We start from the raw sequence: 14,717 nt of genomic DNA, 5'->3' as shown, positions 1-14,717 counted from the left end.
GGTTAAGAAAAGCAAAGTAGGTGGAAAGAAAAATAATCACTGATTCATGTCTTGACTCTTAAAGGTATCCAGGATATTTAAAGTATTTTAGTGCATTTACTGCATCTGGACATTTTATTTTATTGAAATGCAATATTTTCATTTTTAGGTTTTCACTTCCAGTTATTGCAACAGCAGAAAACTGCATTCTTACTACTTACCCATATATGGCATTTCATATTGATGAGGAAAACATTACTGTAAGGAATGGTAAGTTGCATGTGACTGTTTTCTCTCTATCACTGTGTTGGTTCTTGTTACCCAAGGCTAACATCTAGAAGGAAAGTGACTTTAAATATTAACAGATATTATCCTGGCTGTTGTGGCTTAGTTGGTTGGGCATCATCGCATACACCAAAAGGTCACCAGTTCGATTCCCAGACAGGGCATATGCCCTGGTTGCAGGTTAGGTCCCTGGTCGGGATCTATAGGGGAGGCAAATGATCAATGTTTCTCTTTCTTTCTCCCTCTCCCTTCCCTTCTCTCAGAAAAATCAATAAAAACATATTTTAAAAAAGGAAATAAAAAAATTAAAATTAACGCATGTTTAATAAACTCCTGCTATTACCAGGAGCCATATTTAGTATTGAGAGTTGAATATGGCAGTGTTTCTCTCTCTTTTTTTTTTTTTTCCTCACTTGAGGATATTTTCCACTGATTTTTAAAAAAATGTTTTTTATTGATTTTAGGAAGGGAGAGGGAGAGAGAGATAGAAACATCAATGATGAGAGAGAATCATTGATCGGCTGCCTCCTGCATGCCCCCCACTAGGGATTGAGCCCACAACCCAGGCATGTGCCCTTGATCAGAATGGAACCTGGGACCTTTCGGTCCGCTGGCCGACACTCTATCCACTGAGCCAAACCAGCTAGGGCTCCATTGATTTTTAGAGGGAGTGAAAGAGAGAGGGATAGACAGAGAGAAATATCGATGTGCGGGAAACACATCAACTGATAGTCTCCTGCATGAGCCCTGACCACTGCCCAGGCCGGGGAGGACCCTGCAACCTAGTTATGTGCCCTTGACCAGAATCAAACCAGAGACCCTTTGGTCCACAGGCTGATGCTCTATCCACTGAGCCAAACCGGCTAGGGCAGATAGTGACTCTTAATTCCAAAAGTTGACAATTTAGTGAGGGGTACATAAATAAATTAATACAAACAGGATAGAATTAAGAGCTGAGTGCATGAGTGAATTGAAATACTAGGAATGTGAGGGTGGTGCAGAGGTTAATGCAGATGTTGGGGGTCTAGGGTGACGTTATAGAAGAGATGATGTTTGTGTAGAGCTTCACAAATAATGATCTTGAACAGGATGATTGAGGCAAAGGACTATATAGCAAAAGCATTGGGGTGTGATAGGAGATATAAGGCAGGCACTGTAGGGGCAGAGCCACACCACTACTCCGTTTCTTCTCTTATAGTGGGAACCATCTGTGATTTTGAGTATCAGTGATTTGGAAAGGGAACAGGTGTTGGGATACAAAATGAATCAGACTGAGAAGGTGTTGGGGTCCAACTCCAACAGGTCCAGGGGTTCCCAAAGGTGTGGATGGAGTCGGCGAAGAAGGAATGACACGGAGACAGTGTTCAGTTGATCAGCATAGTTGGTTCTCCAGCCAGGTTCTCTAGCCAGGTTCTAGCCAGGTTCTCCAGCCAGGTTCGGTCTTTATTGTCCTGTTACATCTGTATTTATACCAGTTGATTTTAATCCTATCCATTCTATTCCAAAGGTTAGGGAGTTTGTTAATCTAGTTCTGTTGAGTTTAATCCTGTCTAGGTTAATCTCTGTGTTCCATTATAAGGGCTATTCCAAGGTCACTGCTCTACTGATAAGCTACAAGGAAGTGACTGAAGGAGATTATCCTACCCAGTAAAGGTTATGTCCTCCCAGCCTCGCTGCTTGCCTTCCCTGGGACTGCCCTGTGTCAGTGGGTCTCCAGGGGTATAGGCTTTGGTGCTTTCCCTGGTGGGCAGACCCTGGGGATGTGGGCCCAACAAGTCCCAAATTTATTGCCGACAGTCTTAGTCCAAGTTCTTTATAAGTAGTACATGGTATTTCTGTAACACTAGGGGGTTTCACTGATTTATTCTCTTCCTTAGTCCTGTTAATCCCTAACTCCAGGGAAAAAATCCCCACCTGGGGAAACAACCTTTTTCAGAGAGGTGACCTTGGTTAAAACACATAGCTCTAAGAAGGGGAGCAAACATATTAAGAACAGTATGCCATATACGCCAGATCCTTTGAAACATATGCTGTACAGATGTTTTTTTCCTACAGTGACTATGTCAAGCAGCAAGGATGGACCGACTTCCAGCAAGAAGGAGAGTGGTCAGTAGACTCATTGGGAGTTACTGCAGAGGAAATGTTGAGAAAATATAAAAACAATTGGATGAGAAACTGCTGAGCTGGGAGAGATGTGAAATACAAGGCACAGAAGAGAATGATGGATGGAGTAAATCTAAGGGGATGAGAAAGGATGGAGAATGGGAAAAATTCACTCTGTATAATAGATTGTCAAGGCCTTAAGTTTCAGTAATGAGTTGGAGGTCTTTTCTGTGTTTTTAACAAATTTTCTCATATTCTTCACTTGCTTCTTCAAATGTTTATCATTTCTATGAACATTCAATACTGTTCTTCCTCAGTCACAGGAAATGACCTTTTCTCTGACTTTACAGAAGAAATAGAGACCATCAGGCAGGAACACTCTGAACTTCCAAATGCCTTGCATGCATCAGAACCCATTATCTCTTCGTCACAAAGCTCAGAGTCAAGACTCTCTCCTGACTTAGGCCATTGATGATCTTGCTTAATCAACTAACCTGGCTTACTCTTGCCCTTCAACTTCTGCCTCCCTCTTAGCTGCTTTGGGGGAGTGTGCAGGATGACAACTGGGAGGAAAGGAGATGACATTCTCTCAGGGAACTGGCTCATTCACAAAGGGAAAAGGGTGAATTCAGGCCACACATGCTTGATTTAGTCTTTCCAAACTTACCAATCAGATGAACCACTCAATTTCTCAGGGAGAGGGAGAAAAAATAGCAAAGGAAAGTAGGCTTTTAGAGTACCTCAGCTCCTTTAACAGGAAGGAAATGTCCGGGGTGAGGAAGAAAGTGTTCTTCCATTACACTGTTGTACCTTCACTACTCAGCAGCAGTTTCTACTGTTGACTATTTTCTCTCTCTGCCTAGTCCTGATGTTACTTTTTTATATTTTTCTAATACACTGGGCAGAGATTTTAGATAACACACCATAGAAGGAGCAATGGATGAAGGCATAGACCTGGGTGGAAATTCTATTTTGTGAGTTAACCTACCATTTTGCCAAATTTTTTTTCAGTATTCTTATTGACTTTTAGAGAGAGAGGAAGGGAGAGGGAGAAAGAGAGAGAAACATTGATGTGAGAGCAAAACATTGGCTGACTCCTGCACAATCCCATACCAGGGATCAAGCCTGCAACCCAGGTATGGGCCCTGACCTGGAATAGAACCGCCAACCTCTTGGTGCATGGAACAATGCCCAACCACTGAGCGACACTGGCCAGGGCTTGCCATATGAATTTATCTTTAATTCTCATATCCTCAAACATCTGTATTGAACAAAACGTGCATGGTGAGGGAGAAGCAGTGTACTAAAAATATGTGCTTATTTCAAAAGGCTTTTCTGAGGACTCAGAGACTATAAATACCTGGAAATATTATTATTATTTCATTATTATTGCTATTACAACTTATTATTTTATTGTTTTATTACTCTTTTATACTTTTAATAATGTCTTCCCCAAAATAATGAAGAATTATTATACAAAATATTGCTATCTCTTTAAAAGAAAAAAAAATCATATCCTTGTGTTTGCAGGATGATTGAGTATGAAGTATATTGGTTAAAATACTGCATTTATTTGGGTAATTATTATTCTAGAAAGACATCATGATTCTTAAATCTTCTAATGTATCTTTATAAGTATATGGTGTCCCAAAAATGTATATATACTTTGAATAATTATAAAGGCAGTGTTTATTAAAATACATTTCATTTTCAAAATATAATAGAACCTACAGACATTGTTTATATACATTTGGGGGGTATTCTATATTTATAATAATAATTTATAATATATATTTAGTGCTTTTCAGGCATATGGTGCTTTGCTAAAGGCCTTATATTTATTTCATTTAGTCCTTTCAACAACTCTGAGTTCAATACTCTTATTAATCTCACTTTACAGATTAGGAAAATGACTCATAAAAGGTTGAGCAACTTGCCCCAGGGAATACTAACCAAATTTGTGAGACCTCAGAGGCTTCACACTTTGTAGCTACAGTGCTCTAGAGTACATTATGTTCAGTAAAGGTGAAATCTTAAAACATATTAAGTACATCCGAAAGTAAAGCAGTATGATTTACTTGTTAGAGCTAATATGCTAAATAAAAACTATTATAAGAATCACTAACATAATTTGAAGGATACAGATGTGGGTTTGTATTCAAGTAGGAACTTTTTATAAGTGAGTTGGTAAGTAGAAAGGACACTGTCAAATGCATACACGATGATTCATTCTATCCTTAAATTCCCTCAGACTCACTTCTGTGGTTTATAGTTGTGTAGCATTCTGGAGCTATGCACACTTACTGGATAAAGGTTCTCTGGCAAATTCTAAACTGTCTTTGTACTGAAAAAGTGGAAGGAACATAGTATATGTTAGCATATTTGTATGTGTTATTGCTCATAAAATAATTCCCAAAACAGATTCATGAGCTCAGAACCATTGGTTTTATTTTATGAATAAAAACATATGTTGCAGAGAACGTGTATAATATACTCATGGTTTAACAGCTCAGGAGTTATAGTATCAAGCTTTCAAATTAGATCTTTGTAACTGTACAGGCTATGCTTGTCTGATAGAATTATATTATGAATATATGTATATCTATAGATACACATACATACAGACACATGTGGATGGATGGACAGACAGTTAGATAGATAGATACATACATACATACATACATACATAATCTACCGTAAGTCACATCTACTGCTTTTTTCTTGGTCAGCATTGCCTTTGGTTGGGTTCAGATTACCATGGTCGCAAATTCTTTCATATATACAGCAAATCTAACTGGAATTAGATATTGAAGGCTGTGCAAAATGGTGTCAGCTCGTAAGGGAGCAGTGATTTCATTTCAGAAAAATAGCTGGGAAGAAATTACATGTGTTAGTGACACACTTTCTTTATATTTGTTTTTGAGCACCATATATCACAATTTCAAAACTTTTGGTGTAAAAACACTTAAATGTTTTGTATATCCTAGTTTATGCTAAAGTTGAGCATTGTTCATTCTCCAAAATCATTGATATACCATAATAATTTCCTTATGAAGCAAAGTTTATTGATTCAGACAACCATATCGCCTTTTATGTTATTTTTTTCTTATTTGACATCTTACATCTTGGACATTTGACATCTTATTTGACATTTTACATAATGGACATTTAGGCTTATTTCTTTTATTTTGTACTGTGTATATATAATATATATGTATATATACATATACATATATACATATTTATGTATTGTATATATGAAATTATGATATTTAGGTCCAGTAATTTGAAATTAAATTCAATAATGAATTTACAAACGCTTGTTTGGCTTACTATGATGCAATGTGGCATTTGCAGATAAGGATCCCAGCCTTGTGAAGACTTCAAAACATGTTTCGCTTCCCTATGAAAAAGATGGATTATCTTCTCCTGCTCCATCTAAATGTGAGGAGATTGATCCTGCAAAGAGATTCTTCATCGGTATGTGGCAAATATATAGTGTACCACTCAGACCCATTCTGTAACATGATCTCTTTAATATTATGTGATTTACAGCTTTGGTTTTTATCAGGGAATAAGAAATACAAGAAGAAAATCATGAATTGTCGTTAGTTCTAAGTGGGTCATCTGCTTTGGGAGCTCTCGCCAATGGTCTCAAGAAGAGATTCTCTAATGTTTTTGCTTCACAGTACACTTAGTAGCTCAGAATTTTCCCATAGGCCAAAAGATGTGCTAGGAAGTTCCGTTTATTAAGTGGTTTGATCCAAAAACCTCTGAGTAGTAGTATATGTGATAGCCAACAAATGTTAATTGAGATGCTAAATATCCTGCAAAGCCCCTGTGAATTTGCTATGGCATCCCAGGTACCCTCTGTCCCCAGTTTGGGAACTGTTGAACTAGGGTTTGTCTGCTAATTACCTAGCTGGGATTTAATGTTGCCTATCTTGGAAAGAGGTGAGCACAGAAAAATATGCAAACTTGCAATTATCTATTTAAATATTCCTGTCTCTGAATATGGGTAGTATTGAAAAATTTTTGTTTTATTGAATGAACCAAACCAAATGAATTATTGTGGGGTTTTTGAATGAATTGTGCTTGTACCCTTACATAGTCAGGTTTTTTTTTTAAGTATGATCATACCATTTTATATTATTGAAAATTTCTCAAGAATTAACTAAAAATGTTTTGGCTTATTGAAGTGGGTTTCACTTGGATAGAAAGTCACTTTGAATCTAAAGCTGGTATTTTGTTTCTGTAAGTTTTTCAGCTAAGGTTTAATTCTGTCTGACAAATAAACCTAATAATGGTTAAAATATTTTACATATATAATTGAAAATGAAAGGTTCCATTTTGAGGAGTGTTTTCCTATACAATTATGGAAAGGAAAAAAATTTAATGTTTTTTATTGTAATTCATCTATTTTTAAAGTATTTCTGTTGGAATTTAAAAATAAATGATTTTCCTTTTTTATTTTAAGACTAGAGCCCCGGTGCATGAAAATCCGTGCACTGGGGAGGGGGGGTATTCTTCAGCCTGGCCTACCCCCTCTCACAGTCTGGGAGCCCTCAGGGGATGTCCTACTGATGGGAGGGGCAGAGGGGGAACGGGCCTAAGCCGCAGCCTGACCTCCCTCTGCAGGAGGCAACCGGGCTGATCAGGGGAAGGTGCTGCCCCCATTACCCCACAGCTTCTGCTGCCTCTGGCCTCCCTCTGCGTGAGCCGACCAGGCTGATTAGGGGAAGGTGCCACCCCCATCACCCTGCTGCTGCTGCTCCTGCTACTGCTGACCACCGCGGCTGCCAGCCCTCCGCCTTCCCTGCTTAGCACTAGTCCCACCCCCCACCCACTGGTGGGTGAGGGGCAATCTGGGGCCAGGCCAGCTAGGGGAGGAGCTGTGGGAGGTTAAAGCACAGCAGGTTGCACCCCATCTAGCTTCTGCGGAGGCGTGGCACCAGGACCAGGCCCGTCCTGCTGCCTCTGTGGCTGCCTCTGCAGAAGGAGCAGCACTGGGACCGGGACCTCACAGCCCCCTCTCCCACTGCCTCTGTGGAAGGGGCCGTGGCGCTGGACCGGCCCGCGCCGAGGCCTCTCCTACACCGCTGGCCCTCGGCCCTCCCAGCCACCATTGCTGCCGGCCCTCAGCCCTCACAGCAGCTGTGGCTTTGTCCAGAAGACATCCAGTCTAATTAGCATATTATCTTTTTATTAGTATAGATAGCAGTAAGTTGGATCAGACTTTCTTTGATTGCATAGAATAATTTGTAGAATGATATCTATTTGTCTACCTACAAATTGCAATAGCTGACAGAATATTTTACTCTATGGTCAAATAACCCTTTTTGCAAAAAAAACTCACGTGAATTTTAGGAATAGAAGAAACACCTGGAAAAGTGAAGTTGCCCAAAAGTGAAAAGCTGAAGAAGAAAGGAGTTAAATCAGTGGAAAAGCAGGAGGAAAATAAGAAATTCTGTCCTGATCCAGGAACAAAGGCATATGACTTCATTCAGAAAATTGTAAATGCAGTTCAGACCTGGTTCAGCCTTTTCGGCTGGCCTGACGGACCACATTGTCTTTCTGTTCCAGACAGTATAAGAAGGTGACAGTTACATTATTCTCTAAATCCTTTGCTTTTTATCATATAATAAAATATAATCTATTAATTGGGGTTGTTTTAAGTGAAATACATTATTAAATAATTTATTCTTAACTGATAAATTTTGAGGAGACTATTAAGGAAAGCTAAAAAATGCAAATATAAATTCTTTAGTATACACTTACATTTCTATTCCTTCTAAATATCCAATGATTTTAGGCAGCCATGAAAATCTCTGAAGCACAGTTCCCTCATTTGTCAAACAAAGGGGAGTCTATGAGTAGGAAAAGCTCTTTTAACCTTGAAAAAAATGGAAACTCCACATTACTCTACAAATGACCTAACAGTCCTAGATCTAGACTATAGTCAGATAAGCAGTGGTACTAGTAAACAGGAAGTGTCAATTTCTGCGACACTACCTCCTCTTTGACAATACATTTACCTCACTCTTCATGGTTTTTATTTATTTATTACTGAACATGTCTAAAATAGTTAAACTGCATCGGTTACATTAGGCCACTTAATTCTGTTATTAATTTACATAGGAAGTCAGGCCACCTCCCTTGTTATTATGTTGCTGGTGTCGTGGTTCTCAAACTCTTGGAACTCCCTTCTCAGAACTGGTGTAACTTGCTGGCCCCATGGGGTCAAGTACTAATATGTAGCTAGAAGATCTATATTATAATTTTTGCTTCTGTATTTAGGAGTGAGCTAGGTTACATTGGGTCTATAGTTATCTTTCAATTTAACTTTTTCAGTGTTTTTTAAATTAATAGAACAGTGTAAGCTACGTAGAATGATTTCACTAATATTTCATATTTGTTTATGGTGAGAGAAAATGAATGTAGCAGATAACCTGAAAATTTGCCAGCCTAATCATAAAATTATCTAATTCCAGGGAATTTTTAAGAGAAGCTATTCTGTTATAACTTTTCATTATTTTGCTTTGGTGTTTGTTCTACTGAAAATTTTATCTATTTTGAGTAAATCTTTTTTAAAAATATGGTTTTATTAATTTTGGAGAGAGAGGACTGAGATATAGAAACGTCAATGAGGAGAGGGAATCATTGATGGGCATTGAGCCTGGTAACCTGGGAAACCCAGGCATGTGCCCTGACCAGGAATCGAACAGTGACCTCCTGGTTCATAGGTCAATGCTCAATCACTGAGCAATACTGGCCAGGCTATCTCTTATCCTTGCTGTCTTCTCAGCTGACCTTATTCTTGGGCATATATCACAATTTGGTGCAGGCAATGTCAGGAAATAGAGATTGCATTGTCCTATTTAAAGAACAGAGAGCCTGGCCAGTGTGGCTCAGTGGTTGGGTGTTGATTTATGAACCAGGAGGTCATGGTTTCATTCCTGGTCAGGGCATATGTTCATTTTGAGGGCTGATCCCCAGTAGGGGCATGCAGGAGGCAGCCAATCAATGATTCTCTCCCATCATTGATGTTTCTATCTCTCTCTCCCTCTCCCTTCCTCTCTGAAATCAATAAAAATATATTTTAAAAAAACAATAACAGATAAATACATGGGAACAATAGATCTCTGGACTTTATCTTAAAAGTGAGAATTTCTACTCATGAGGCCAATGTGCAAAATGTGCCTTTCTAAGTATTAAAAGACAAATGTTGAGAAAATATATGTAAATTGGTCTTTGTATAAACATGTGTGATGAATGTTTGAACCTCTTCCTCAATATCTCCTACATCATCTGGAGTTATTTAGTGGTTTTGATAAGACTGATATCATATTTGTTAGTACTGTGTTCATTCTCCCAGAATTATTTTAGGATTTGTATTTCTCTGTTAATCTCCTATTCTGTAGTTCACTGGAATAAAATCTGAGCATGAGAATATTTTATATCATTTAATACTAGAGGCCCAGTGCATGCATTCGTGCACTGGCAGGGTCCCTCAGGCTGGCCTGCACCCTCTCTCAATCCAGGACCCCTTGGGGGATGTTGGACGAAATTGGCATTCCGACATCCCCCAAGGAATGTAATAGTGTGTGAAACGGCAGGCGGCTAGGAGGAACTCAAGCCTGGGCTGGGCGCCGTGCCACTCACACTCATCCTGGCCCCTCCTGCTCATCCTGGCCCCACTGCACCTGCTGCTGCCTCCACTTGGTAGTGCTCCTGCAGAGGCAGGAGAGACTCGTGCTGGCGCAGCTGCACTTGCCAACCATGAGCCTGGCGTCTGGTGCCTGTTGGTCAGCTGAGCGGAGCTCCCACTGTGGGAGTGCACTGACCACCAGGGGGCAACTCCTGCATTGAGTCTCTGCCCCTTGGTGGTCAGTGCATGTCATAGTGACCGGTCAAACGGTCGACTGGTCGCTTAGGATTTTACATATATAAAAGAGGCACGAATTCGTGCACCAGTGGGGTCCCTCGGCCTGGCCTGTGGGATCAGGCTGAAACCTGCTCTCCAACATCCCCCAAGGGGTCCTGGATTGCGAGAGGGCACAGGCCAGGCTGAGGGAACCCACTAATGCACGATCGGGGTCGGGGAGGGATGTGGGAGATTGGCCAGCTGGGGAGGGACCATGGGAGGGCTTCAGGGCATGTCCAGCCCATCTTGCTCACTCCTGATCGGCTGGACCCCAGTAGCAAGCTCACCTACCAGTTGTAGTGCCTGCCCCCTGGTAGTCAGTGGACATCATAGCAGCTGCTCAACCAGTCAAATGTCTGTCCCCTGGTGGTCAGTGCATGTCATAGCGAGTGGTTGAGCAGCTTAGCATATCATTAGCATATTATGCTTTGATTGGTTGAATATACAACTGGACAACTGGACATTTAGCATATTAGGCTTTTATTATGTAGGATAGATACTTGGCATTCAGTAGGCCCTTTCAGTTAGAAAACTTATTGTTTTTTTCTGCTATTTCTTTTCTGCTATTTCTCTATTTTCTGTTCCTAAATCTCCTTTTAGAATGATCGTGGACCTGCATGACTGATCCTTTATATTGCTCAATTATATTTTCTGATTTTCATCTTTTTCTATCTTTTACTTCCTTATACTTATAGATCACCTTCATGTCCTCTTTCAGTCTTCTATAAAAAATTTGTTTTGTTTTCTAAGAATTCAGTGTTATTCTTTATTTCTTCCTTCCTTTCTTTTCTCCACCCTCCCTCTCTTTCTTCTTTCCACTTTTCTGTCTTTTAATTTCATAATACCCTATTTTTGTGTTATGGATGCATGCCTTCTCAAATATCTCTTCCACATATAGTATTTCTATTAATTATCCTTATTACCATACTATAGGTCACCTCCTCCCTCTGGATAAGCCAACTCTAAACTTGATGCCTCTCTTATGGTCCTTTAGGAAAATGGCTTCCTTTCCCCCTGTGGCTTACTGCTATACCACCCATCATTTTGACTTATTCTTCAATAAAATTCCATCCATTGTCTGTCTTACAGATATTCTTAAAGTTTCTTGCATAATGATCCTTTCCCCAATTTCAGTGTTGTTACAGGTTTATTCCCTTTCTCCAATTTTTCTGACATTTCAGGTATATTTTGAGAGAGAGAAAAGGTAAGCACATATGTTTAGTTTATTATCCTCAATAGGAAGTTGCCTTTCCTTATAATTTTCTGCAGTTTTACTCTTTCATTTATCTTCCTATAGTTCTGACTTAATGACTTATCGTTTCTATTATTGATTTCATTATTGCTGCCTAATAATCCATGCCCTTCTGAACTTGCTTTGCAATATCTCTCTTACTTTCTTTTTTTTCTTTATTAAGTTATTACGTATGTGTTCTTATCCCCCCATTTACCTTATTTCTTTAAATATAATTTTATGATAATATTTTATTAACAATAATGATTAATATATTTTGGACTTTTACTGTGAAATAAAAGTCCAGGAATTATTATATAGCTTTGTGGGTAATAATTCATTTACTTTTTACCCTATGATGTAAGTAATATTGTTATCATCATTATACTGATGAGAATCTGAGGCATAGAGAGAATAAGTAATTTTTCCAAGGTCACTCAGTTGATAAACAGCAGAGCCAGAATTTGAACATTCCATCCCAGAAGCTCTCATTTTGTATAACTATATAGAATCTTACCATAAATCAAGTTAATCAGTGGAATGTTCTACCAAATATAATGAGAGCATATAAAAATAAGGAAAATATTTTCTCTATGCCTCCATTTCCTCATTTGTAAAAAGGAGATAATGATAATACTTTCTAGTGTTGCTGTGATATTTAAAAGAGGTAATGCCTTTAAATTGTATTAGAACAGAACTTAGGACCTAGTAAATATTCAGTAAATGTTAGTTATTCTTATTAAATTAAATTGGAATTATGTTAATAGTGTTACGCATTTCTGATTTCATTAACCATATTCACCAACTCTTCTATTTAGCAATGGAAGGTAAATTTAAAACCCATCCTATCTAAGCACTTATCCAAATGTTATTGAAAATACTTCTTCCTAGCAGGAATTCCCCCAGCTTGATATAAGAAATTTTGACATTTAAACAGATATATACCTGCACTTCTCTTTGCAACTTTAAGCTGTTGGCAAGATCATTGATGAATTTAATAATATAAACATAAGTATCACTACCATTTCTGGGTAGGCTGCCTAGTCATACTGCCAACCATGTCTGAGAAAGTAACAAACAAAAACTTTAGTTTGAGACAAAGTGTTAAAATTATGTGGTTATAATAACTGATGAGAGTTGAGTTCATTGAGTTATTTTCACTTCTACACACTACTGTAAGAATAATGAAACATTTGATAATTTTTATTTTCAAAATAGTTTCCTTCCTTAACCATTTTACTACTTGCTTGCTGATGATTGTGGTAAGTGGTGGACAGTTCCTTCACGTGGACATAAGTACACTGAGCCTTTTCCTTGAGCATATTTTCAATCTCCAAAGTATGGAGACTCTCATAATTGAAAAAGGAACTTAAACTCATTTAATAGCTTAATATTTAAAAAAAGGGGAGAAGGAATATGGTTAAAACTTACCAAGTTTTAAATTGATGCAAAGTATGTAGATAGTTAAAAAGACACATTTTTACATAATGTGTGCTCCCAATGGGCATACATGTTGTCTTCTAACAAACCTCTGGACATTAATTTTAATTAGTTAATTTCAGTATTCATATGCTAGAGGAATTTTGAAAACCCAAGGTGTTCCATCTTGACTTTTCAAATCATGAAATAAAACACACATTGAAAAAGGTTCAAGCCGAAACCGGTTTGGCTCAGTGGATAGAGCATCGGCCTGCGGACTAAAGGGTCCCATGTTCGATACCAGTCAAGGGCATGTACCTGGGTTGCAGGCGCATCACCAGTGGGAGATGTGCGGGAGGCAACTGATCGGTGTTTCTCTCTCATCGATGTTTCTAGCTATCTCTCTCCCTTCCTCTCTGTGAAAAATCAATAAAATATATTTTAAAAAAAGAAAAAGGTTCAAGACCAAATGCAACCCCTCAATGTGCACCTAGAGCAAACCCCTGTGCAGGTATGATTTTACCGGCACCCGCAACGCCTCTTGTGGCCATCACAACACTACCAAATTTCTACACCTGATATGAAACTATTGACCCAACTTTTATGCTAATTATTTCCTTGCATTTTGTTTTGCCACCCAAGCATACATCTATAAACTACAGAGTTTAAAGTTTGTTTGAATTTTGATAATTTTATTGCCATGTAACATACAGACAGAATTATAAACACGTGAATACATGTGTAGCCACCACTTAGACCAGTGGTTCTCAACTTTGGCTGCACATTAGAATCACCTGGGAATCTTTTTTTTTTTTTAATTCTTTATTAGTTAAGGTATTACAAATGTGTCCTCATCCCCCGCATTAAACCCCCATACCTGGGAATCTTTTTAAAATCCTGATTTCTGGGCCTCATCCTCCAGAAATTCTGTTTCTTTGTTACTAATGTTGTGGCCCCACCCCATAACAAAGAAACAGAATTTCTGGAGGATGAGGCCCAGAAATCAGGATTTTAAAAAGATTCCCAGGTGATTCTAATGTGCAGCCAAGGTTGAGAACCACTGACTTAGACCAAACACTAGAAACTTGCTGGCATCCCCATCCTCTTTGAAATTTTTTGACATTTGTTTATTGGCCATGATTTATTGAGTTTTTATAGAAATCAATTTGAAAATATTGTATTTTTTTGTACTTATTGAAATCTGTTTTCTATGTCTGTACATTTACACTAAGATTGCTTATTATACTCTTAATAATATATATGCTTACTAATTTTATTTTTATCCTCACCTGGGGATATTTTTCCATTGCTTTTCAGAGTGGAAGGAAGGGAGGGAGGGAAAGAGAGAGAAATATTGATGTGAGAGAGACACTTTGACTGGTTACCTCCCACACACACCCTGGACAGGGCAGGGAGTGAACTGTAACCCAGGTATGTGCCCTTGACCAGCAATTGAACCCGTGACCCTTTGGCGCACTGGCCGATACTCTAACAACTGAGCAACACCATCCAGGGTGATTTTTAAATTATTAATTACTAGGATAAAGTTGTAAAATCTTTACTTACATTTGTATAATTGGCTACTTAAAAAAAAATTCAATCAATATTCCTTAAGAAGTTTTGAGCTGTACCAACTGCATTCAAATGTACAATTGTAACACCTTTGTCGTGGATTGAAACTTATGCCTATAGAATGTCTTTTCTTTATACTTAGTGATGCTTTGTCCCTTAAATACTAAGCTATCTTATATTAACATAGGTACATCACTTCTGGTT

The 14,717-nt window shown here is 38.5% G+C and overlaps 1 protein-coding gene across 1 annotated transcript in view; it reads left to right on the top strand.

The window, feature by feature from the left end:
- Window positions 1–14,717, top strand: part of CFAP47 (cilia and flagella associated protein 47) — a 467,420-nt gene that overhangs the window by 167,049 nt on the left and 285,654 nt on the right. The window contains 3 exon segments of the mRNA XM_059678706.1: window positions 149–249; window positions 5,725–5,847; window positions 7,735–7,963. Of these exon segments, the coding sequence (XP_059534689.1) occupies window positions 149–249; window positions 5,725–5,847; window positions 7,735–7,963 (453 nt within the window).

Source organism: Myotis daubentonii, chromosome X, assembly GCF_963259705.1.
Source record: "Myotis daubentonii chromosome X, mMyoDau2.1, whole genome shotgun sequence".
Lineage (NCBI taxonomy): Eukaryota > Metazoa > Chordata > Mammalia > Chiroptera > Vespertilionidae > Myotis > Myotis daubentonii.
This window is presented reverse-complemented; position numbering and strand designations above follow the sequence as displayed.